This window comes from Hirundo rustica, chromosome 1 (assembly GCF_015227805.2).
Source record: "Hirundo rustica isolate bHirRus1 chromosome 1, bHirRus1.pri.v3, whole genome shotgun sequence".
NCBI lineage: Eukaryota > Metazoa > Chordata > Aves > Passeriformes > Hirundinidae > Hirundo > Hirundo rustica.
In genome coordinates this window covers 106,448,882-106,475,188 of record NC_053450.1, presented here as the reverse complement: position 1 = coordinate 106,475,188, position 26,307 = coordinate 106,448,882, and the positions used below count along the sequence as shown (strand labels likewise).

Below are 26,307 nucleotides of genomic sequence, written 5' to 3'. Positions count from 1 at the left end.
AGGCAGATGATTGATGGAACATCAGTTGTTTGAATTTTGTTGACATAGTACCTGTACTTGTAAAGACCAGAAATTCTTAATTTATTTTTCGACACGATGATGATGGAAGGTTTTTTCCTATTCGTGTGTTAGCGGTTTTTTTAAAGGCTTTGGACAAAATGTGGGAAGAAGGTTTGAAATTTTTAAAGAAGGTGATTTTGAAGGCTTACAACACATTTCACAAGCATGGGGGGATAAAAGTATATTTTTCTTGGTCTTTTTGTACTATGCTCATGTAAGCTACATGACATAGAAGAACCCCTTCTCACATGTGATGCATCCCACTGGATGCTTTATTTCAAGTGGTAACATTTACCTTGTTTCCTCTTCTAAGCCTTCCTGCTTTTGTATGGTGATATTCCACGTATGCACCTCTGTAGCATAAGTAACTCAGACTTGTGTTGGAGGATAGGTTTGCTGCCTCCATTTGGGGTGTAATGAAGACTGTTTCTGTTGGTTTTTTTTCTGGGTAAATTTTTCTCCTCCCTGTAGGAAGAAAAGAATGCCTTTCATTTGAATGTTTTCGATAACATGTGCTGAGGAACTGAGATAAGACTTTTCTTACTAGAGCTAATAGTTTCAAAACTTGGTCGCAGAGTTCCATGCATCAGGAGAGTAAAGCCTGGTAGATGGACTTTCTCAAATGATATCAAAAAATATAGCAAAAGATGCCACTTGTCCTTCCAAACGTTACTACTGATACATACATCAGCTTGCTTGTAGCTCTAAAGTTCACTTAAATGAGACAAATGAAATAAACAAGTCTTCACTTCACAAGATCAGAAGTTAATAATGGCAAAAAAGGAACAGAATCAGTCTCTTCAAGCTCTCTGTTCTCCTGTGGTCTGAAATAATTTCAGCAGCAGCTATTTTTTAACACTTTGCTTTTCCTCCATCTGCCAGTGGGCACTTCAGTTTAGGTAAGAGGTTCTTTGCTGTGTGAAATAACTTAAGCAAAGCTGGCACTACAAGTCCCTGTCTCTAATCTGTACTGGCCTAGCAAAAATAAGATTTCACCAGGTGAGTAGAAAAATTACTAAAGGATGCCTACATAAGTATACATCAGCATGGAGGCTGCCAGAGATTGACTATGGGCAGATGATTTCTCCTGCGGGGACATTGGCTCATTATAAATGCAGAAATTGTAAGGGGGTCTGAGAGGAAAAAGGTTATAACTGACAAGGCTGATCTGTTCCCTGTATTGTGTCTGTTTGTGGGATTTCTTTGAGTTTTGTTTGGGTTTTTTTGTTTTGATGGGTGTTAAAATAGAATCAGGATAAGATTAGAGGTGGTAAAAAGACTGATTTAGCATCTCCATGGGAATGATCAACATCTTTCTGGGAATGTGATTGATGCACTAGCATATATTACATGCAGTTTATCATCTTTAGCTTAAGTATAGAGCACTGTTAAAAATACTAAGTTTCTGTTTCCCATTGTGAGCAGTCTTTGCATCTTTTCTTCATCTGTGCTGCAGTGAATTTTATTTTGTAGAAGATGCTTGTCGCTGTGAAATTTAGGTAGTCACTATTTAAACTGATACTTGAAATCTTAATTTGAAATATTTTACTCTTACCTTATTGACTCTTTTAATTGCAACTTTAATCTGTTTGCATCTGAAATGCAAAAAACACTGATATTTCATTGTTCATAAGTGAATGAATCAAAATGTTATTTAAATGGTATTTATTTAAAGATGCTCTAGGAAGGAGTTTACATTGCATTGGCTTGTCTTTTCCTTTGAAATGTGCCAGTACTGAGAAGAGTTTTATAAGAAAAGTTTGCCTTGTGCTGTCTTCTGGAGTATTTTTTTGAATGGTGGCATTTAAGAATGAATATTATGCCCTCTTTTACAGCTAAATGGTAGGGTTCTAGAGTTGGATGTCTATTTTTTCTTCTTCTTCTGCAATGGCAGTTAGTCATTATGCTTTTTAAGTATCAGCAGAAGCTGGTTTTAAGCTGCCTAAATTGGTGTATTTGTAGGCTTCCAGTGCTGTGACTCTTAAGTAATTCTTTAACCACATCACGCTTTCTTAAGCCAGACCAGCTACATTTTAAACTTCAAATTGTGAATAGAAAATGAAGGCTTTAAAGATACTTTTCCTGAATACACAAAAGGTTTCTCTTTATGTGAAGGCAAGTGCTGCAGAACTTAGTTGAGAATTAGAGGTAATTTATGTGAGATACTTCCCATGCCTTGGTTGTTGCACTTTAACTCATGTGTGTATTTCAAACATTGCCATTGTTTCCGTGTTCTTGCCATTTTAAAGTTCCTCCTCATAAAAGCACTTGTGTTTTGGGTGCTGAACTGTGTGTGTTCCTGGTGTAGCAGTTCTGTCTTGGGACCTTGCTTTCCTCTGCTTGTCAGGGCACTCCCTCTTGTGTTGGGCTGCTCCTGCTGCCCTTCTGATGACATCAGGGCTTGAACTAGCTCCTTGTTTCTTCTGAGTCATCCTTAAGGAGCAGTCACTCATCTGTGGATTTTGCTGTCCTACTCACAGATCCTTGTCTCTGTACAAGTAAACTCTTTTGAGGGTGTCCACTTCTCCTAAGTGGTTATTTCACATCTTCCTTTGTAACTTAAATCTTCTCTGGGCTCCAGTTTGGGGAGCTGGCATCAGAAGTAGTTAGGACACGGTTCAGTCGGCTTGCAATGCTTTTTTGGACGGCGTACTGCCTTGTCCTGCTTACCTCAGTCTCTGTAGCATCTCTGTGATTCCTTCCTAGTGAAAGGGAGCCCATATGAGTGTCTTTTTTTGGTCTCTTTTTAATTCTGGCTGGTTTTGGGGGGGAGACACTGTACAGTTTCTACAAGCTATAGACAAATTTCTTAGACTTTCTTACCCTTCATAAATATTTTCTTGTTCAACATAACATCTTCCAGGTAGCCCAGGGAGTGACATCCCTAATGGAATGTGGCACTTGCTCTGAAAAAAAGTTAGGGTGCCCCACCTGCACTCTGCATATCTAAGACTTAAGTAGACCAAGTCTTACATTCTAACTCTGTGTGGCACAAAAATATTGTCTGTCATTTCAGTTTTTGAATTTATTATGATATACTCTTTTGATTCTTCAGATAAGAGCTGGAATTCAAGAGGAATTAATAGCGTTCTCTTTATGTAAATCACTCTTGCAGAAATGAGGAACAGTAAAAGAAACAATTTTACTTCAAAAATTTTAGGGTACAAATAGTAGTGCAGTACAGGTATTTGTAATTGTGTTGCAAAATATATTTAAACTGTGATCCGTGCAAGAGATACAAGCAAGATACATGTTGGTTAAAAACTAAATTAGCTAAATAAAGTTGACATGATGTGAGCTCTTAAGTCCCTTTAGAAACATTTTTAAAGAAAGTTGCATGGGTATGCAGAGGATTTTGTCGTGGACAAAAAGCCAGTGCAAGACAAACTCTTAGAAGTTTTAATTTATGAAGGATTTCTGTATACAAGGAAGATTAATCTGTTACTAATACAGATTACTGATTTCTGTAGAAAGCAGATGTGTTTGCTGGTTGTGGTGAAGCTGTCTTTCTTACCATAGCTTGTGGGCAATGTGGATTGCTCTTTTTTCTCTAGAAACACAGCATTTCCAGAGTTTTTCTGGTGGTTGTGAATCTTAGGTAAGTGAAGTGAATCTTGGCATAAACTTTTTATGGATTATATTTTGTGAATCTGCTGCTTAATCATTTTCAAGCTAATCAGTGTGCTAAAGCCCAGTAAAAGATTTGACAATGTCAACAGAATTAACAGGTTAGATGTAATGGTACTAAATGAGGAGAAATACTTTCACAGTGTAGGAAACTTACTTTGAGAAACACATTATTTCAAAGAAGAAAATTAGGGTCTTGCTTTCATGTGCATGTTTATTAGGCAAGCTTGGCTGTGTTGACAGATGAAAAGTTAATAGAGAACTTAATTTTTAAGTGGAGACAGGAAACAAAGATTAAGTTTTTCAGAGGATCAGCACAGCTGTTTGTCTGCTTAGGTCCTATGGTATTGTTTATGTATCCTAAGCTAAAGTTCTGGTGGAAAATGTTACGGATACTGCTCACATAGATTTTACTAATAAAGTAAGTAACAGAATTCTATATGTCTTTCACTGTGGGGTTTTTTAAATCACAAATGACTTTTTTTTTTTTCCTTCAATCAAAACAAGGCCAACAGTCTCAAAATTTTCTGGTTTTATTCTTTTTAGTGATGTTTTGGCGCTGCCTATATTCAAACAGGAAGATTCCAGCCTTCCACAAGAAAATGAGACCAAACATCCACCTTTCCAGTATGTTATGTGTGCTGCAACATCTCCAGCAGTAAAATTATACGATGAAACTCTCACATACTTGAATCAAGGTTGGTACACATACGTGAATGCAGCTTGTGGTGTAAGTCTGAAACTGGAATGGTATTTCATGTTTGATACATGCGTGTATATCCAAAATAAATGCATGTCAGAAATGAGGCTGTGGACATTGAGGTTTTAAGGATGCCTTACGAGAAGTCTTTTGTCCAGCTTGCAGGCTCACAGCTGTAGTAAGATGTTACTTTTCCCTCTGGATTCTGGTGGGTTCTTTCTTCCTTTGTTGGTTTGGTTTTGGGGTTTTTTTCCTGTTGTGTGTTGCCCTTCTCCATCCCCCAATAAAATCAAGCCAACAGAGCTCTTAGGAGACAAATTTCAGGTAGTAATAGCTGAAAATTCAGGACTAATTTGGCATTTCTGTTTAAATTTGATTGATAAGAGCAAGTTAATTGGGTATTGGCATGAGATACACACAAACAACCCTCAAAAGTCATAATAAATGTCAAAATGTTAGTCCCTGAGGTGTTGCACAAAAGAGACCACTGTAATTGCTCTCAGATTAGCCAGATATACCTGTCTGGAACTGTATTATGTTTGAACACAATCACAAGTGCAGTTACCTTTGGAGTTTATATACATTTGTCAGAAATTATCTAGATAAATATTTCATGTGAATCAGGCTGGTTTTTTTCCCTTTTTTCTTGGGTTCTAGTTTGCATGAAATTTGATTTTTTTTTCCCTAGAAAGAGCGCTGACTGCTGGGTAAAATAATCTGAATGTAGTCATTATCATATGATAAAACTTTCCTCACATCAGAAAATTACACTGGTGTCCTAAGTTTAGTCAGCTAGTATTCTGAACTCAAAATCATTTATCATTTGTTTTTGACCATATCAATAGCTTCATACTCTCCCATCTCTTCATCCCCCTCCTCTGGCTCTAATGCCCTAGGATCGCCAATCCTGTATCTAGTTCAGATTTCTTTTCCTTGTGGATTTTGACTCAAAATCTCGCTAGACTGTGCTGTAATTTGAAGACAGAGCACAAGGCAGCAGGCTGAAGGAGGAAAGCGTTTGCTGTCTTGCTTTTGAGAAGTGCTTACCATTTAAAGTGACAGTGTCTAAAACTACTGTAAATGTTTCATCTGTCCTTGAAAATATCTTTTAATATAAAATTTTCATTGGCAAAGAAGTTGTGGTGATTCTCAGTGTCCTGGGTAAGTTTTCCTGATGTTGACTAATTAGGGTGTTAGTATACCCTTTCCTTAGATAAAAACAGAGCTTACCAGTCTCCTTTCTGTGCTATTAGTTCAGACAGAAGGACGTTTATTGCCTAGGTTAAGGCCTTTTCATTAAAATGTCTCTACGAGCTCTTAGTGTGTGTATATATGTGTATACCCAGAGGGTGGCTGGGTGCTGGAACAGACTCTCCAGGGAAGTGTTCACAGCACTGAGCCTGACGGAGTTCAAGAAGTGTTTGGACAATGCCCTCAGGCACATGGCGTGTCTCTTGGGGTGTCCTGTGCAGGGCCTGGATGGAGTTGGACTCGATGATCCTTGTGAGTCCCTTCAAGCTCAGCAGATTCTATGATACGTAAAAAAAAAGTTGTGAGACATGATTTCTTTCATACTGAAGGCAGGTTAAAATTATAATCAGTCTGCAACACTGAGTTGTGCTGATAGGTATGTTTGTGTAATGAGTTATATCGAGTCCTCTGGCGAAAGAGTAATTTACACCCTGGTTATTCAGATATCTGGTTTCAGATTTGGCCCCATTTTCAGGCAGTGTCTTGCCTTAAATAATTTTCAGGAGGAAGTACCGCTCTGAATTTTGTCAGCAGTTGTTTTAGTTTCCTGGCTTGGGAGTATTTGCTCTGTCTGTTAAACTGTGGTGACATTTCCTAAGGCAATACTTAAACAAGCCCTGACTTTACCCTCTGTCAGTAAGTATTTTAATTAGTATAGCTGAGAGTGTCACTCAGAGTTCAAGGAGCATCTGGCTGAAGTTCTAGTCATGCGATTGAGGTTTTGGTAGTCCTATGAGGAGCAAGGTGTTGTACTCAGTTCCTGTGTTTTCCTTCTAACTTGAGATACTGTATGAGCTAATGGAATATTTAACGTGATTAGATATTTACTGTTCAGCTGAAGCTGATTCTAGAAGTTCAGATCTTGGAGCGATGATGGTTGGTTGTTCCGGGGTTTGCAGGGTTCTTACTGTGAAATCTGTTAAATGGGTCTATTGAGAACACATACTAGAGTTGTGGGACAGTGTTTTGAGTTGGCTATTGTTCAGCTAGATGTATATGGAATAGAAGAAGTGCTATGGAAGAGAATTGCTTTTAAAAGGGAAGCATTCTTTAGGATGGTTTCCACAGTGCAGCAAAGCTTGAAGTTCTGTGAATGCAAAGAACTGCTTGGGAGAGATAGGATCCAGCTTGGAAAGGGCAGTGAAGGTGCCTTTGCCAGCTTTTGGCTGACCTGGTAAAGAGGGCTTTGAATAAGAGCAGTGGAGGAAGGAGAGAGTGACTGACAGCAGCGCTGTGAGGGAGTGATGGCCATGGTTGATAAGCAGAGAGCATGAAAGGGAACACAGCATCAGCAAATGGAGGCTTCAGCAGGGTCATCTCCAGCATTTGGAGCAAGTAAGTGCCTGTAGAGCTTCATTCCAAGGAAACACCAAAGCCCTTTGTGGTAAGTCAGCATGGTGAGGTGCCTCTGAAGTGTGCACACATCAGTAGTGCAAGCTGCATAGGAAGTAAACATGAGGAATTAAGACATCTGTGTGATCTTGGCATCATGGAGACTTGATGGGATGGCTTGCAAAGTGCCATGTTACAGTGTGGCGATATTGGCTCTTAAGGAAAGGCAAAGCAAGAAGATAAAGGAGGGGAGGTTAAGCATTATGTGGGAGAACAGCTGGAATGTCTGGGGCTCTGCCTGGTGGTGTTCCAGTTGAGAGCTTATGGGTAAGGATTATGGATGGATTATGTCATACGGATAACATTGTAGCGGGTGTCTGCTGTAGGCCACCTGACCAGGAAGAACAAGTAAGTGAGATGCTTTTGAAGAGCTGAAGTAGCCTCACATTCACAGGCCGTGATCCTTTGTAGGACCTCAAGCACCCTGATGTTTTCTGCAGGGACAATGCTGCAGGGTGTGAGCAGCCCGGGAGGTTACTGGAAAGTGCTGATGGACAGCTTCCTAACCCAAGTGATAGAGGACAGCTCTGCTATACCTCATGAAACAGGGAAGGGCTCATTCGGGTTGGGAGTATCAAGGTCAGTCAGGCTTTTTTGCCTTCAAGATGGTGGACTTCATGATCCTGAGAGGAAGAAGCAAGGCAGAAGACCAAGATCACATCTTTGAACTTCAGAAGAGTAGAGTCCAATGGGATAAAGCTCTGGAGGGAAGAGGGGCCCAGGATAGCCAGTCAACATTAGCTCCTCCAAACTCATGTGCAGCAAATCCCAGTGAACAGGAAGTCAGGCAAAAATGGCAGGAGTGGTCTACCAATGGCTTGTGTGGGTGAGCAAGGGAACTCAAGTACAAAAGATGGGCATACAGAACGTGGAAGCAGGGACAGTTAACCTGAGAAGAGTACAGAGATACTTTCCAAGCCTGCAGGGAATCAGAGAAGCCAAAGCCCAGCTGGAACTGAATCTGGTGAGGAATGTCAAAAGCAAGATGGCCTTTTGAAAGTGTTTAAATGGCAAGAGGAAGACAATTGAAAGTGAGCCCCCTGCTGAACAGGGCATTGGCCATGGTGACACAGGACGCTGAAAAGGCTGAAGAACTGGGTGTCTTCTTGGGCTCAGTCTTTTCTGTTATCACTGGTCTTTAGGAATCCCAGGTCTTAGAGATGAGGGGAAAGTCTGAAGCAAGGAATATGTACCTTTGGTGGAAGAAGAACAGGTCAGGGAGTGCTTAAGTAAACTGAACATAGATAAATCTGTGGGTCCTGATGGGATGCACCCACAAATGCTGAGGGCAATGGCCTGTGTCACTGTGAGGCCACCCTTGATAGTCTTTTAATGATCTTGGTGACTAGGAGAGGTGCTAGAGACTACATGAAAGCTAATGTTGCTCTCATCTTCAAAAAGGAGGAGCCAGGCAACTAGGCCTTCCCTGAAAGGTGGTGGAGCAGTGTTTCCTGGTAACCATTTCCTGGTACATAAAGGACAAGATCATCACAAATAGTCAGCACAGGTTTCCCAAGGGGCTATCATGCTTAACCAGCTTGATAAACTTCTATGATGAACTGGATGGCTTGGTAGACAAGGAGACTGTAGTAGGTATTGTTTACAAGTGATTTCCTTCAGCAAGGCTTTTGCTGGTTTCTCCCATGAGACCTTTACAGAGAAACTTAGGAAGTATGGTCTGGATGAGCATCCTTTGAGATACTCAGAACCAGCCAGGCTTAGTGCTGGGCAGTTGGCTGTAGGTGTCCTTGCCTTGAGCAGGGGAATTGCCCAAAATGACCTTCAGAAGTCCCTTCCAAACTTGAACATTCTGGGATTTTTGTGAACAAAGCTACCACAGATTCAGTGTGAAGCAGGGGGCAGTTACTGTCCATAGCCTGTGTCGCCTTGCTCCTCTGACTGTTCTCCAGGAAAGTAGTGTGTGTGTGTGTATATATATATATATATATATATGTCTCATGTAGGGATGACAAAAATCAGTGCTGTGGTGGTTTTCACACTTTCAGAGCAGCTATGTGTCCAAAACGGATTGTATCTGTTCTTCTGTCTTGAAAATTTCCAGAGCTGTTTTGACATTTTCAGGTCTTGTATTCTTTGATCTTTACCTTTATCAAATCTACCATCTTAGTACTATTTTATACCTATGAAATGTTAGCCACACTTCTTGAAGGAACAATTGGAACTTTTTTCTTCACCCACCTCACTACCCCCCCAAAAAATGTTGAGAGAGAACAGAGAAATACTTGAGAAAGTTTATTAACATTGCTAGATCTAAAAAATGCTGACTTTAAATATAGCTGAACTTACATGTTATAGCTGTGTGAGTAGAATAACATGGCTAATTGGACGAATCACACTAACAGGAAAAGTTTACTCCTGTTACCTATAGGAGGAGAAATTATATATTATTTACTCAGCTGCCCTAGGTGAACGTGTGTTGCATATGGATTTACGTCATCAATGACTGTATCAATGTTCACATGCTGCTTGGGTAAAGAAAGCTTGTACGTGCATAGTGTATACATAAATAAACTTGTTGTGTTCAAGCAAAAAAAACCCCTTGAAACAGTCTATAGTTGAAAGTAACGTAAGTCTCTGATAAGTAAAAGGAGATGAAGAAATCATTTGCTCCTTCACAGGGTTATTGCCTTGTAGGGCAAGTCAGGATGTCTTAAATGTGTTACACACTGGACCATAAAGGTAGCCTGAAGGACAGTGCAGGTAATGATTTTACTGTATTCCATCTTAGTGAAGATGCTGAAATTTATCTTGTCCTGTGTTTTAGTTAGGGCAATATGATTTTGCAAAGGAATATGTGCTGCTCACTCTGGAAGGAAAAATATCCTTGTAATTAAATAAATTGCTACAAGCTTTGCTTCTTTTGAAGCACAATAGTTTATCATATTCAGTGGAAAGATAGGTTTGCTCATACTGTTGATATAAACAGTAACAGTCTCTTAAAGGTCTCTGTTTCTGAAATCATACAAAGCATAAAGATCTTATAAAGGCAACAGGTGTAGGGACAAAATTAAACATAGGAGAATAGTATTTATGTTTTGGAAAAACTATGAAAACTCTGCAAGAGTTTGTTGTGGAAGCCCAATTAATGGTTCTCAGTATGGTGCCATTCAGCAGTTTTAAAAAAGAAAGGAGTTCAGCCTTGAAATTCTTTTTCAGGAAAAAAAAATAGAGAAACAAGGACTTATACTTGACACAAAATGAAATAATTGAACTTTAAAAATATCTCTAGTTTTAAGGGGACCAAAAAAGTGTCACTTTGTTTTGTTAATTTGCATGCTGTGAAGTGTCCATTGCTATCTGGATCTCTTGAACTCAGGTTTCAGGTACTGGTATTCTTGTGTACTGTGAACCAAAAGCTAATCTAAATGCACTAAACACAAAATAGCCTTTTGCTCTTACTCTTTTACCCATGCAATTTTTTTCTCTTTAAAGGTCAATCCTATGAGATCCGAATGCTAGATAATCGGAAAGCTGGAGACATACCAGAGATCAATGGAAAACTGGTGAAGGTGAATTTAAGTTCACTAGATAGTGTAACTAACAAACCAGAGACAATACATTTTATGGTTTTGGGGTTTTTTTCTGCTGTCAGTATGTATTGATCAGAATATGTGGACCATTGATGTTTACAGATAAAAATGTGGATATAAGTACCCAGTGCACACTTGTGTGCACTAAAGACCTAAGTGTTTATGCAAAGCTTAAGGTAGTTGTAGATTTTGCATCCAGTGTGTGTAGATTTTGCATCTAATGTCTTCTGAGCCATCACATTGTTCATTTCAAATGATTGGGAAGGTGAGAGGAAGGTAGAGGATCGCTCAGATGGAAGCGGAGTTACTGTGAGCGTGTTTCTTAAGAAGTGTTACAGAAAACACATGGAGCCAACCTGTGGGTTTTGCAGCAGTGGGATATGGGAGATACATCCATAGGAAAATGGTTCTCTAATTTTGCTGCTTGTTGAGCAGTTTATTCCACAGCCAAGCCCCTTTCCTCACTTCTAGATTTGTCTCCTTGTGCATCAGTGTTACTAGAAAATGTGGATCTGATGTATTGTATGTAGTATGAAAATGAGGCAAACTGAAAAATTACCCAGTTTGGAGTACAGACGATTAAGAGAACTTGATGGAGGGGTTTGGATTTTTCTTCTAAGCACCTGATGATTATTGGTTTTATTGAATTCTCAAAAAAATCTTATTCAGGTATTAGGAAAGAAGGGAAAAACTTCAATTAAAATCACTTTGAAAGTGGTGCTGATAATGCACCAGAACAGTGTGCCTGTGGAAGGCTGCATCTTTCCCTGCCAGCTTTCGGCTGTGTAATTTGTGGACTTTGGCTTGCTTGTATAGTCCTAAGCCTTCTTCTTATTTGTCTGTGGGATGCTTGTTTGGAGATCCTTTCAGGAAGAGTTAAGCACAAGCATAAAAGTGGGATTTGAGAGTTTTGTAATTAAACTTTTTATAACCTGGCATGGTGACTTGCTGTAATAAGCATGTGGACTGTTTTGCCCCCTTAGGTGCTATATCCTTGTAGCCTTGGAGTGTCTCTCTTTCGTAGTTTTCTAGGTTTGTATATGGGTGATGTGTCATTTGGTAGGTACAATAGGGAAAAGCAGTGTAAAAGTGTAGAGAAGTCAGTTTTCCAATAGGAAGGTATTGTAATGCTGCAAGTGAGATTTCCACTTTGTACAATGAAATATTGGAATCCCAGTATTTTACCAAAGAAATCATTTAATGGAGATGAAGGTGGCTGCAGATATTTCCAAGTTCCAAAAGTGCCAGTTTGCAGCGCAGAAGGAATGGTGGCTTTGTGTGCGTGTGCTTGTTTGTGTGCACGTGCACACACATTTGCTTGCTATTATCTTTGAAATAAACCCAAGGAAGTTCAATCCATCTTGAAGAGGCACTCCATTTAAAAATTCTTGGGTTTTGTGGTCACTTTTAGCTGCTGTTAGTACAAGGAGGACTGTAGAATAATGGAAAAAAAAAATGCAAATCTGTCTACATTCTATTTGTTGGGTACAATCAATTTGTACAGTATGTTTCCAGCCTCTGTGTAACAAATTGCTTTATATGTGCATTCATTTAACAGTACTGCCCACAAAAATAGGTATTGTTAGAGAATTGCTTCTAGCTGAATAAAGTTAGTCATGTTGTAGTTGTTCTGGATGAATATTTAATCTAGAATAGTTGAGAAAGTTTGGAACTTTTTAATTCTAATAAGTGCAATCATAGATTTTTTGTAAATATCTTAGAAGTACTAGGAAGGAAATTTCCTATTTTATTTTTTAAAATATCCTACAAAAGTTCACATAATTCCCAGTGAAAGAATGATCAAGTAATATGCACCACTTTTCATAATAAATTAAATCTTTGGTGTTTGCTTTCTAAAATAATTTGGTGTTGCCTGTACAGTGTTAATATTGTGCTGCCAGTGTTGCTTGGTTCACTGTATGCAATTCCTAGTGACCTTTAGTATATCCAATCAGATGTATTTCTCCCTTGCATTTTTACCACATTTTCAAGTATCTCCTCCTGCTCAGTTCTATTTCTGTGTTCTGGAATATTTTGGGATACTGATGCTTGCCAAATTTTGCTGTAAATATGTATTTATTGGCACTGGGGCTATTTTGGGATATCTTAGTACTTTATCTTTAGGCTGTTTTCATGTGTAGTGACTCTGTGGCTCATCACAGGCTTGTTTTCTCCTTTGTTAGAGCATTATAAGAGTTGTGTTCCATGACAGAAGGTTGCAGTACACTGAGCACCAGCAGCTAGAGGGTTGGAAGTGGAACCGCCCCGGGGACAGACTGCTCGACTTAGGTATAATTGTTTCTGCTTGTTGCCACTGTATGGAATTTGATTTCCAAATTTAAATTGATCACGTCCACATTTGTGCTGAGGCTGATGAAAAAGGACAACACCATATTTCTGGATGCTGCTTTGTCATAGTGTGTGTTTTGAATCTAAACATTCTTACCACTTCCACATTCTTTTCAAACTTGTAAGTGCTATAAAAGTAAGATAGCAACTCTGCAGCCGTACACATTTAATAATATTTCTAATTTTGATTGCTAAGTGTTGCAGTGATTAGGAGAACATGGACAGAAGTAACTTTCTCTGTTAGATTGTGAAAATGGTGCCAACATGGTTTCTGTACTTTGCGTAATGTGATTGTTTTGGTGCAAAACCTCAGGGGTGGCAGTGGGGGGGAGAATGAAAAAGCCAAAACCAAAACTTAGAGCGCTTTGTATGTTGAATCTACTAACATTCTTTGTATCAGTCTAAGAAACTGGTCAAGCCACCAAAGCCCACAGTTTTCCATCCTACCTTGTGTATGCTGATGGTATGTTATGATTTATTTATAGTGTTTACTTGCTGTATGATTGTTCTGAAATATATGCTACTTATTTTAATAGATATTCCAATGTCTGTTGGAGTCATTGATATCAAGACAAATCCAAGCCAGCTCAATGCAGTTGAATTTTTATGGGATCCAACAAAATGTACATCTGCTTTTATTCAGGTTTGAAACTTTATTTGACTGGATGTCTGTGTTTGCCTTTCAGGTCACAAACAGCAGTATACATGAACTACAAAGCTTCTTGGTTTATTATTTGTGAGATGACCATTAAATACAATCTTGGTGAAAAAACACAGGTTCATAGGTCCAATAGAGTCCCTAGTAAGGTTTTTCTATTTAATTTGGGTTTATAAAAAATTAAAATAAAAAGCTTTCAAAAGGCTCTTTGAAGAAAGCTGTCGTAGTTAAAATATTTAGTTGTATGAAGTATAAGAATTAACTTACATTCCTCTCAGTAACTCTTACTACTACTTGCAGCAGAAGCATGGCTTAAGGATTAAAAGTTTGACCTAAGAGAAGAGGGTTTTAAATCATACACTCCAAGTGTTTCTTACTTTGTCAGTAGGCTTCCTTGTAGGAATACTATTATTTGTGTATTTGACATTCAGGGCAACTGAACATGCTTTTTTTGGAAATTATTTAGATGGAATGTTCATATTCACATTGCTTACTTTTGTCTCAGATATGATTTTATTATAAAAAAGTATAGCTGTAAAGTTTCAGGTAGTAATGTTTCTTACTCTGGCTGTCAAAATAAGTTAAATTCTGTATTGTCAGTAAATCAACTTTGATCTAGTACAATAAAAGATACTTTTCTTAGTAAGAGTTACATAATTGCTAAAATGTAGTCACCTTGAAGAACTGTGAGATAAGTTATGGAATAGCTTTGTTTATGCATTTCCTTAGAAGAAATGATAACAGACTGAAAGTTGAACTGATTTTATGCCAGTATAGTTCAGTTGTTCTAAAGGCTCACTTAAAATTCCATAAGGAAGCAAAAAAAAAATTGGGAGCACTGTCCAGTGAGATTCTTCATAATTCCTTCTATTGCACTGATTTTCTCCTTAGATACCCTTGAAGGGACTTTATAGCTTATAAACAGTTTTCATTCTGATGTAGCAGCTGAAGCAATTACACATTAATTAAAAGGTCTGTGGACTTTTAAAATAGTTGGGCATATTTGAAAATACTCCAAGATGAGGGTGCCTGAGGTGAAAAACTGGTGGTCAGTGACTTTTATAGCTTTGCTATATTCTTTACAAGAAACAGTTTGTGTGATGTAGGTAACATATAATAAAGTTCATGCCTGAAATGTTTCTGAGTGCCTTTTTTGTTTGATCATTGTTTTTTTTCAGGTACATTGTATCAGCACTGAATTTACCCCTCGGAAACACGGAGGAGAGAAAGGAGTTCCTTTTAGGATTCAGGTTGACACCTTTAAACAGACTGAAAATGGAGAATATACAGATCATCTGCATTCAGCCAGTTGTCAAATCAAAGTTTTTAAGGTAACTTTAGAAAACAGATCCTTAAGTCTCTTAAGTTCTGATAAAGATATGGGAAATCATTATATTACTGCTTGTAATGGTTCATGTCTGACATCAGATTGCAGTTATAAAACCATTTTCTGCTTGTGTTCATGTTCACGTAACTGTTCATTTGTAGCCCAAAGGAGCAGACAGAAAACAGAAAACAGACAGAGAAAAGATGGAAAAGCGAACTGCACATGAAAAAGAGAAGTATCAGCCTTCATATGACACCACAGTTCTTACAGAGGTAACAAAATAAAATTGCATCTGCTGACTGAGGAGAATACACATAGATACAGCACTTTACATAGCTTCAGTCTTGGAAGGGTTGGGGAAGAATTAGTTCTGCATAGAGAACCTTTTATCCGACAAACTTGTCCAGCAAGCAGCAACATTGAATTTTAAGATTTTGTTTAGTAAACTTGGATTTAGATACTCAGTAGATGCTGTATTAAAGCACACTTTAGATTGAACACTGTTAGACTGAACCCTTGAGCAAGACTTTTGATACAGATTTCAAAATCTTGCAGCTAAAAAAAAAAAAAAGCCCAAAAAAATGAGGGGGACTCTTAAAGTTTATTTACCAAATTGGAGCTTCAAAGTCTGTTTTTCAGGGATTACTGAATTTAAGGCCAGAGCCTCATTAAGTTTTTTATTTAAACATCAGTGAGTTCTATGAAGTTTTCTAAATAATTCAGAAGTTTTTAAAAGGCTTTTAGTTCTTTCCTCACTGTATAATGAAAAGAAATTGATCCACATCTTTGGTGTTTGTCCAGATGAGGCTTGAGCCTATAATTGAAGATGCAGTTGAACATGAGCAGAAAAAGTCCAGCAAGCGGACTTTGCCAGCAGACTACGGTGATTCTCTGGCAAAGCGAGGCAGTGTAAGGGACTTCTGCTTACCTTTTGATTATGCAAGATACCTTGTGCAGTGTTAGATATAGGAGAAACTTCCATTACATAAAGTAAAAATACTTTGATTGCTGTGTCTTAATTTTATTCACTTCTGTGTATCCCAATTACTCCATGTTTGTTTTCAGCAAAGGAATCCTTCCTAAATCTAACACTTAAACTGTTGCAGAGGGACTGTGTAACTTGAGGCAAGAGATTTCAGTTTTGATGACTTTAAATGAAATAGCATTTTGCTTTGCTATACATGTGTAAATAGTGGAAGTAAGAACAGTGCAATTTAGTGGTTTGTTCCTATTTGTACTTACATTCAGTAGAAGTTTTCAAGTACATTGGTATTTTTATAAAGCTGTGTCGTGTTGCAGATGGTTGTTAGTGATTTTTCCTTTAGCCATCTACATACTGTGCTCCAAGCAGGTTTCATGCAGTTCAGAAGTCAGCTCATCTTCATGATGCGTGTTACGTTGATCCTGTCTGTGCACCTCAGAGGGAATCTGACATATATCCTGAGCCCTCCATGACAAATGTCCTGTGCAGTCGTCCTGCCAGGGATTAGCATTTTAGATTTCTTAAATGCTGTTCCTCAAGGAGGAACAATTCCACCTCTTTCATTTGGCAAGTTTAAATGTCAATTAATAACATGACTGTGGAGGGCCGTTATTTGACTGTTCTTTGAACAGGCATACTGTGCTGAAGCTCTTTCCCAGCAGTGCTTAAGCAATGACTCTCTTAGTCCTGTCCCTCAGGCATGATTTGGTTCGTATTTAGGATCTGTGAAAGTGATGTATAAGGTTTAATATTTACATTATAAAATACTTCAGCGTATGCCTCGTGTTTATAATCCATGTAACTGGGTGGGAAGGAACAAGCAGTATTAGTCAGATGGGTTCTTTGGAGGATATTTGGATTTTTGTTTTGTGCACCTAAAACTATTGTATGCACTGAGCTATCTGAATTTACCTTCTACTGTTCTTCGCTGTTGGTTTTTCGGTTTTTGTTCTTTCTTTTAAGGTGCACCTTTATAACTCTTTGGCAGTGCATTCTTTTACTTGTTCCAGCTGGCCCTGGGGGAGAGGCAGGAGAAAACAGACTTTTATCACTTCTGCTTATAAAGCATCTTTAGAAGCTTGTCCTTGGAAGGATTTCTGTGTTTTTTTCTTCTCTTGCTGTTGCAAGTGCTTCATTGAACAATTGTTGCATACAGGAAGAATAATAGAGAAAGGCATTTTTAAACAGATAAGACAAATCCATTGTCCAGAGTAGGACAAACTAGCTAAATCATACCTAGAAGTTGTCTAACCTTTCCTTAACAATCTCTTGGAATACTAAGCTTCTATGAGTTACCTTAATTGCACATTACCTTAATCATAGTGAAGAAGAGCTTAGATAGGACAGTACTGGACTTCTGATGTCTTTCCCAAAGAACACAAAGGATAATGACCCAGAGCCTATTTTGAATAGCAGCTGTGTACAGCTTTCCAGTTCTCTTAATTGTGCAGCTCATTATTCCTGTTTCTGATTTGCCTGTAATAAAATGCTGTCTTGAAATAATTTGGTCGGTTTGTTGAGACCATTTTGAATTTTATCCACATTGGATGAAATCTTTTCAGCCTTGCTAACTTGGTATTGTTTGCAGACTTCAACACATGGTATTCCCATAATTACAATGATTTCTATCATTAGCAAAATTATTAGAAATCACCAAGCATATAAAAAATACCAAGAAGCACTATTTTTTCTGTATTCGTAGTAAAGCCTTGGTTATTGTTGTGCACTCAGAACTGGTTTTAGCTTTAGAAGTTGAATTTGGTTTATAGAAGTCGAACTTGTTTGCTTGATGTAGAAAAGGAGTATCTGATCTACGTCTTGAAGGCTAATTCATTGACCTTCCTCTCTTGTCACCAGGCAGGCTCATTTTTATGGGCCCTGTCAATATGGACAGGGATGATAAATGTTTCTGCTTAAAGCAGTTCTGTCCTTGCAAATTTGTCTTCTCAAACGTGGCCATCAGAAACTTCGGCTGTTTCCAGACTTCCCTCAGACATGCAGATCAAGTGTTCCATATGTGCGGTACTGTTGTCACAGAGGTGCCGAGACACAAAAAGTAAAGACCTCTTTCCCTATGTTTAAGTATGAGATGGACACTTTTTCTTTCACATGTTATGTGTTTCTATATGATGAATCTTTTTACTTCACATGTCCTGTAGGAACTGTAGATTTATTACAGAAAAGAACCAAACCAGAATTGCTTGGAATGTATTTTTACTAGATGCAGTCAAGGCTGCTGACCGTTCCTTAGTCAGTGCTGCTTACTAGATGCTCAGAAATAGTACTCTTACCTTTTCTTGATTTCCAGAAATTAATGTTGATCCAGTCTATAATTCTCTTCGTTTTTAAAGCTGTGAATTCTTATCTTCCTGCTATGTCTAACCTAACCTTTCATTATGTGCTTTTTTGCATCTCGTTTTGTATGTTGGCTTTTTTATTGCACTCCTCCAAAATTCTGCTGTTCTATTTGTTAGATATTACAATTCTTTTGTCTTTTTTTTTTCTCCTGTGTGATAATTTCCAGCTCAGTCACAACTGGATTTGAACAGATGGGTTTCTTACAATGCTTCCTTCAGAAAATACTGAATCTAATATATGTTTTCTTTCCAATTTAATTCATATGGCTTTCTAACACAGTGTAAGGAATTTGGCAAAGCTTCCTTTCTGAATGGTGGTTCTGCTCTGCTCTGCTCTTCTGTCCTTTCAAAGAACCAGGGTTTTTTTTCTCTAAATACCATCGCCCATCTTTCCCTTATCACTTATTTTCATAATAATACCATCTAGATAAGCTTTTCCATTGCTTCTCTGAATTCACCCGATCAAAAAATCAGTGCATTCAGTGCAGTTTCTGCAGTGTTTATCTCTGTATTGTCCAAGCAGACAGGACACAGTTAAACTGCTTGTTAGACTCTTCACGCTATGGAGCATTAACACTTTCTGCAGATAAAAAGGCTACAAATTTAACCTTGCATTCTGGACCTCAGAGTGGATGTTTACCTATATGTGACCTTCATTCAGGGACTACTTTATAGGGAGGCACTTAGTTTTCCTCTCTCTTGGTATATTAAAAATTAGTTCTTATCTAATGAAAAAGGGGAAAAAAACCCCACCTCTTTCTTTCCCCTGCTTTGAATTTGTAAAAGCAGGAAAATTTGTGTTGTGGTAGTTGGGCCTTTGCACTTTTTTCTGTGTGCAGTATTTTGGTTGATTTTTTTATAGCAGTGTGTTTTATATGTTACAAGCTAGAATATATAAACTACAAATTGATTAAACTTGGCCAAATGGTAATTTTTTGCAGATAGAGCACATGGAAGTTAAAAGACTTACAGGTATAGACCTTGAAATAAATTGGAACGTTAAGTTGTAGACATGAAAGATTGAAAAAGCTTCATACCGTGCATAAGAAAATTGATGCTTTATTCTCCAAGGAGGTGCCCAAGCATGTATCAAGTCTAAATTGGAGAACAAATTAGACTTACTCTATTTTGGTTTTGTATTTTGCTTTCATGTTTATTTGGTCTTTGAATATAGTATGGAGTTCTTTGCCAAGGTTTACCTTTACTCTCTTGTAAGGCACGAATTTGGGCAGATTCCAGTATATTGGAGGTAGGAAGGGATATTACATTAAACTATGACTTGGAATAACTCGAGACTTGGCAATTCCTCTGCAGTTAGGAATGTTCTAGGTTTGTGTCTACTAGTCAGGGACTTCTGTATTAGTATCATTAGCCTCCTAAGTGTCCTTTGGCTAACTCAGTTCTGGCTTAGGAATAGAAGAAATATCCTGATTGATCAGTCCACAAGGATGAAGTCCAGTGTTCTGTCCCTAACAATGGCAATGGCAGGTGCTTTTTCAGGGAACCGGTGCCACTTTCTGTGATCAATTCCTCTTGTACCCCTCACCCCAAATCATCATGCAGGATGTTAGAAAACACATCCTTGCTTAGTCTTTGTAGTGTTAATGGATTTGGTGGTCAGGCATTTGCTTAATCCAGTTTGTGAAGTGCAGGACATTTGTGCATGAAAGTGATTCCAAAAGCATAATCAGCTCGGGTTAATTGCTGGAAGACTTTCTTGTTCCTTCAGCCTTTCAGAATTAAGTATCTTGGTGCTCAAATACTTGTTTTTTCCCTCCCCAACCTGTAAGACAGAAAAAAGGAGGGCAGAAGCAATAGATGTGTTGCTGTAGTATTACACTTATACTATTTATTGTTTCTTTTTACCAGCCTATTGAGTCTCAGTGGACAGTTAGTGGTGTTTTTGCTGGAATGGGAGACAAGGCAGGAAAGCATGTTTATAGGAGATGAAAGGCTACTTGCTTTGGGTTGGGAATTTATTTTTCTGAATACTTCAAATGTGTTTCTTCCTGGATTTAAACCCAGAGCTTCAGTATGAAGAACTTCAGCTGGGTTGGAAGGACAGAAACACCAACTGCAATACCTACCTTGGGAATGGCTCAAAAGGTGTTCTCTGGCACCAGTGCATTCTTCTCTGCCCCTGAACTTAAATACATGGTGGCTAGAATCTTGTGTGGGAATGGTGGCCAAGGATGTGAAACTTGCATCTGTGTGTCCACATAAACATCTTGGATTAAAATTTAGGAAGAGAATGTCACAAAATCAAAGAACTTTAATTGCACTTTCAAAGTATTTTAGAAGAACAAAGTTAACATTACTATGTCGAGCTTTTCTTTTAAAATTGTAGCTTTGGATCACATATTTGGGGAATGAAGGCTACTTAAAACTACCTGAATGTAACATCTTTGAGGTTAACATTAAATGAGCTTGAGAAGAGAGACAAGGGGTGGGAATATATAGATTTGGAGGAGGAATGTGTCACCCTACTAGGTCATAGAGGAGCATGCTCTGTGTGGGGGCACTGAAGCCCAAAGGGTGGCTTTGACCACATAATCAAAGACTGGACACTGTGGCTAACAAAAATGGTGGTTTGAGTCAAATATCAGACAGATAAAGAAAAGTTCCACATTTTTAAGCTATTTGCATGCAAGACAAATTTATTTTAATTCCATGTGCTGTGCTGGGGAGCTTGCCATCTTATGCTGTCAATGAAGACTGGGGTCCAGAACTGAAACGTTGCTAACTCTTACAGAAGGTGGCAGCTGCTGTTGCCCTTATTTACTGTTTCCCCTAGAGGGAGGAAGGGTTTTTCAACACAAAACTGTTGAAACAAATTTCCATTGGTATTAAGTCATAGTTGTTCCCCTCCAGCTTGTTCTACAAGGCTCTGATATAAATCTGGAAATTTCTTACTAGGTACTTAGCTGTTACATGATAGGTATATCAGAAATCTTTGTTGTCTTAACAGGCATGGTCTTAGCTTGCCTGATCTTGGGCTGGTTGCTTGTTTTAATCATGTCTTTGAATATATCAAAACTTGTTTGGTTTTTGTTTTTCTTAAAAATACTGGATTTTTAGTACTGTTGGAAGCAGTAAAAAGTAGTCTTGTTTCAAAAAGCTTTATCATGACGATTTTAAAAAATACCCCAAAAAATACTGACAAATTTGGACAGCTGGCTTATCATATACTTGTGATGACTTAAACTTGTTTAAAAAATTCCAGTTTACCAAGCAGTTCAGAAAAATCAGTCCATGTAAGTAAGCATCATTTTAGTCCTGCAGTAAATTATTAAAAATTTTGAATTCACAAAATTTCCACTGAAAATTCTGTTTATATTTGATTGCTTTCAAGGCAGAGACAATAAATTTATCCACAAGGTGCAATCTAGCCTCATAGCTTTACTTACTGTTACAAAACGCTTTTTGTCATGTCGTTATCCCTGCAGTTTAAACAGACCTTTTCATCCTGTGTAGGATAAAAGACTTTTTTTCCAGCAGGTGGCTGGGGCTTGGTTGTTTTGGTTTAAACTGAATAATCTGTACAGTTCTTTTGTCACTTTCACCAACAATACCTTCATTTTTTAAAGAGAAGACAGTATAAATAGAAGTCTTCATAAAAGAACAAGATAAAACAGAGCTGATTTTTACCTGGAATATCTGCATGTAATGTGTGGGATAGAGGGAGTCTTTATTTGGAAGTGCAAATCAGAATACTCTGGATAAACCCCTGGCTTTAAATGACAGAAGTGTGCATCAGAGTAAAAAAGGTATTGTCAAGAGAAATTTAGTTTTAATTCTTTATCTTCAGTGCTCACCATGGCCTGATACTCCTACAACATTTGTAAACAACAGTCCTACTCCTGCTCCAACTTTCACCTCTGCTCAGCATAACACCTACAGTGTCCCAGACAGGTAGGTTTCTATTCTGTATCCCCATTAAAGGCAATGTTTTAATCAGGTTTGTTCAGAACATTTTCTGAGTAAATTCATCTGTGTTCTGTTTCCACTGGGGAACAGGGAAATTGTTTTGAGCTATATATTCATTTAAGAGTATGACATTTGTATCACATCGTTTAGTTATAAGGTAATTACTTTGCCTCACCATCTTTCTTTCTTACTATACATTTTTTAAGATGACTTCTTGTCCTTTGTCATATAGCAAATACTTTACCTTTTCACTACTGTAATTTAGTCCTTGTCTATGGAAACTATTTTTAACTTTTTTCAGTAACAACAGTCTTCATTGCCATTATACACAGTTAGTATAATTTGCTAGAAAAAGGCCCAACAAATATCTTCAAAAGCTTTTCAACAAAAATTGCATTGGTAAAAACATTTTGTATTGAGGCATTAATTAAACTACTGTAACCAAACCTGCACTTCATCCAAAAATTATTGGACAGTGGTGTGGTCTGATGCACATACTATGGAATGGTCTTTCTCTTAAGTTTACCAAGTTGCAATCTTTTAATTCTTTCAACTGTCATATTTATTGTTTTGCAGATTTCAAGTTAATTTTTAACAATGCTTAAATATTTTGGTTTATAGCATTCTAATAATACTTTGTTTTGTTTTTTAATCTGTAGCAATTCTTCCTCCCCAAATCATCAAGGAGATGGAACCTCTCAAGGTTCAGGAGATGTGAGTGTTTGCTTTCTGATATTGATCATAAGTGTATTTGTTTAGCTGTGTCAGAATACTTGGTTTACAGTTGATGGTAATAAATCCTAAGAAAGTACTGAACTAATTTTTTTTAATTGCTTAGATTTTTTGGGGTTTTTTTAGTACCCAAATTATCATACCCAATCTTATTTCTTACAGCAGCTTCATCCTTCAGCCACAATCCAGGAAACTCAGCAATGGTTGCTCAAGAATAGATTCTCTGCCTATACAAGGCTTTTTTCAAATTTCTCAGGTATCTATAGTTTACTTTTTTTTCTTTGTGTTACTGAGCAGGTTCTGTGTGGGAAAAGAGTCCTCTAAGAACATGATGACATACATATTTATGCATATTTATTTACTAATTTGCTGGTTAAAGGGCAGTGCAGTTCCACTGTATGTCTGAACACAAGACAGGACGATAGATGAACTGTGTGGGGCTGTGTTTTGCTGTTTGCTTCTTCAGTTTTCCATGGAATTGTGCAAAGTGTGGCTTCCTTTTTCTTTGGTGACGCTTGATGGGGACAGCGTTGTGAATAATGCCAGCTCTCTGCCTCTTGGCTTAGCTCACGCATCTGTCAGGATTCCCTTTGTACCAGCTGGCTTTTTTTTTTTTTAAGCAAGAGGTGTGGTATATGTGACTTTTACTATGCCACCTCAGGTCTAGGGGTTTTTTTACTATGGTATTTAAGGGCTGTAATCAGTCATTTTTCCTGGCTTTTGTGCATTTCTGGATAGTCTGTGGAGAATTTTCATGCATAAAGACTATTTTTTTCCTGTTGTTTTCTTTGGTGACACTCATGCTGCTTCTCAGCAAAATCTGTCCTCCTGTTTTTTGCTTCAGCAGCGCCTCCTATACCCAAGTGCATTGCCGTAACTTAAGTGCACAGAGGAAATGATGGATGGGTAGTTGGATGTCTGGGGTAATTCACCGTGTGACAAACCATGGAATATTTTCACTCTGGATTTTGCATGTGTTCAAAATACACTACCCATTTTTGGGTGCCAGCAAAAATCACACTTTGTCTCTAGAACAGTCATCTCTCTCCACAGAAACTGAGTGCCTTGCAGACTCATACTGTTTCAAAGCTGTAAACACCATCAACTGTAACTCACCACCTTTGGAGAGCAGCACTCACTAGAGCCTGGTCTGAATTTTAGTTATTCATGTCCCAGATTCCGTTTTTATCATGGTGAAGTTCGTTACTCTTGGTTTAAATGAACATACAATTTATTTTAGAAAGAATGGATGTGCTACAGTAATTGGCATTAAATCCTCATCTGTTTGTCCAGGTGCTGATTTATTAAAGCTGACAAGAGAAGATCTGGTACAAATCTGTGGTCCAGCCGATGGAATTCGGCTGTATAATGCACTGAAATCCAGGTGATGTGCTGACTGTAAGACTGAGTGGGTTTAGATGGGGGATTCTAGAACTGGGAGATTTGGGAAGTTAGCGTCAGGACGGGCCTTGGTGCCTGTGTGATCTGCCTCAGGAGCTGGCAGAAAAATGTTTAAAACTCTCCTCCTGTGCACAGCTCCAGGGCAGGCCCTAGTGAGGTGCAGGTGGGCTGTAAGGCTGCACTAATGCAGTTGGCCCTGCCAGTTTCTTTGATATAGATGGCTTTATTGCCAAGACAAAAAACTGGTCATTTGGGAAGCTAAGAACAACCTGAGGCCTTTTGAGGTTACATGTATTGAGTGCTAACACAGGCAGCATCCTGTCTGATTGTGTCTGGATGGGTGTTTGGTACCATTGGCCCTCCTGGAAGAATTGCTGTTGTTACTCACTAGTCCTGTTACGATTCCAACAAGCAGCGTCCGTAGGAGCTCTGAATTGATTGAAATGTTGTTTAAATTCAGCAGCATCTCAGAGACCACTTAGTAAGAAATTAATTTAATTCTTTAGGCTGTCATAAACATGTCAAGTGTATTTGCAGGCTTTTGTGTGATGTGTGATTTCCTTGGCTTGCAGGTCCGTGAGGCCGCGTTTAACAATTTACGTGTGCCAGGAGCCCTTACGGAGCCTACAACTGGAATGCCAGGAAGCGGGCAGCAGCGACAGCAACGGTGCAATATACGGTACGGCAGGACACGGCTGGGGCTTACAGCAGTAAACAGGATAGGTGGGAAAGGGAAGACAGCAGTGAAGAGCCTGAATTGCTGTTCCTGATGCACAAAGCAACCGTGGGAAGTTGTGTGGCAGCCGTATTGCTGCTTCAACAGCACACAGCAAACAGAACCTGAAACCTCTGAAGGTTAAACCATTGGGCATTTTCAGTCCGTTGATAAAACTAACTGTAACTACACGGTCACGAATGAAGGAGCTGTGGAATCAGTTGTGCATGTTGTTACAGACAAGGTATCAACCATATAAATGTAGGTACATGTAAAAACTACATGCAAATAGAACAATTCTTTCCCATTTTCTGTTAGATTTTGCTGTCATTTTCCATGCAACTGTACTAAAAGTATAGAGCCTGGACAAGGGAAAACAGCCAAGTAGTGAATGGGCTCTTGATTTTAGTATTATTTTCCTGACAGGTGTTGATTCAACACAGATGGAAACGTAACTGTTTATTCGTAAATTCATGTCACTCTTAAAATTAAGAGAATGGAGCTATTTGAAATTATTCTTCTCTTGCATTTGGCTTTGAGAGACCTCTCTGCCCAGCTACAATCTGCACAGGCTATTCAACAGTGCTTGTGGATTTTCCATGCAAGAATTGAGGTGGAGCAGGACCTGCAAATAAAATACTGCTGCTGTCAAATACATGTTTTCACTCAGGATATCTTCAGCCAGAAGAACGTGCAAACTTGGAGCTGCCAAGGGCTTCTTGCCCTCTTAAATAAAGATACAGAACTGTAAATACAGCTTCAAACTGAACAGCTGGTTTGTTTTACTGTTCTGTTTGCTGTGTTGCATTCAGCTCTGGGATGACTTGTATAAAGTTTATCCAGACAGTTGCAAAAGGATTTACCAAAACCCCAAAATTTACATTTGTATTTATAGCAACTGCATAGGCACATAAGTGGGATGTAAGTATTACCTGATTCTTTTGAGACTGCCCAAAATTGATTTTAAAACCATCTTTAGGTGGCTCTCTAAAGGGACATTTCTAAGTTTGTTTGACATGGCTGTGCCTTTTTGTGCAGGATGCAGGAAAAAATGTGGAAGTTGCTTTCAGTCTGAGAGCAAATAGAAGCCTCCCCCATCAGAGTTGTGTTTATGAGTTTTCCCTGAAAGAAAAGTTAGGGCAGTTCATGCTTTTAGTGAGAACAGGGAGAGGGTAAAAATTTTAGGTTTTAAAATTTTTGAAAGCCTGGAGTATAAACAAATTCAGATATTTTCCATATAGTTATTGTTATCCAGTAGTACTGTGCTTATGTAAATGA

General features: G+C 38.3%; 1 protein-coding gene across 3 annotated transcripts in view; it reads left to right on the top strand.

Annotated features, from left to right (window-relative positions):
* UBP1 (upstream binding protein 1) overlaps nt 1–26,307 on the top strand; it is a 34,953-nt gene that overhangs the window by 5,262 nt on the left and 3,384 nt on the right. The window contains exons 2-13 of one of the 3 annotated variants that reach the window (XM_040078361.2): nt 4,234–4,385; nt 10,484–10,560; nt 12,765–12,870; nt 13,467–13,573; nt 14,767–14,919; nt 15,077–15,187; nt 15,717–15,824; nt 22,063–22,166; nt 22,841–22,895; nt 23,079–23,169; nt 24,207–24,297; nt 24,887–24,993. In XM_040078361.2, the coding sequence (XP_039934295.1) occupies nt 4,234–4,385; nt 10,484–10,560; nt 12,765–12,870; nt 13,467–13,573; nt 14,767–14,919; nt 15,077–15,187; nt 15,717–15,824; nt 22,063–22,166; nt 22,841–22,895; nt 23,079–23,169; nt 24,207–24,297; nt 24,887–24,993 (1,262 nt within the window). Of the gene's footprint in view, nt 1–4,233; nt 4,386–10,483; nt 10,561–12,764; nt 12,871–13,466; nt 13,574–14,766; nt 14,920–15,076; nt 15,188–15,716; nt 15,825–22,062; nt 22,167–22,840; nt 22,896–23,075; nt 23,170–24,206; nt 24,298–24,886; nt 24,994–26,307 lie in introns of all 3 variants that reach the window. The other 2 variants (XM_040078352.2, XM_040078369.2) reach the window with 2 other exon arrangements.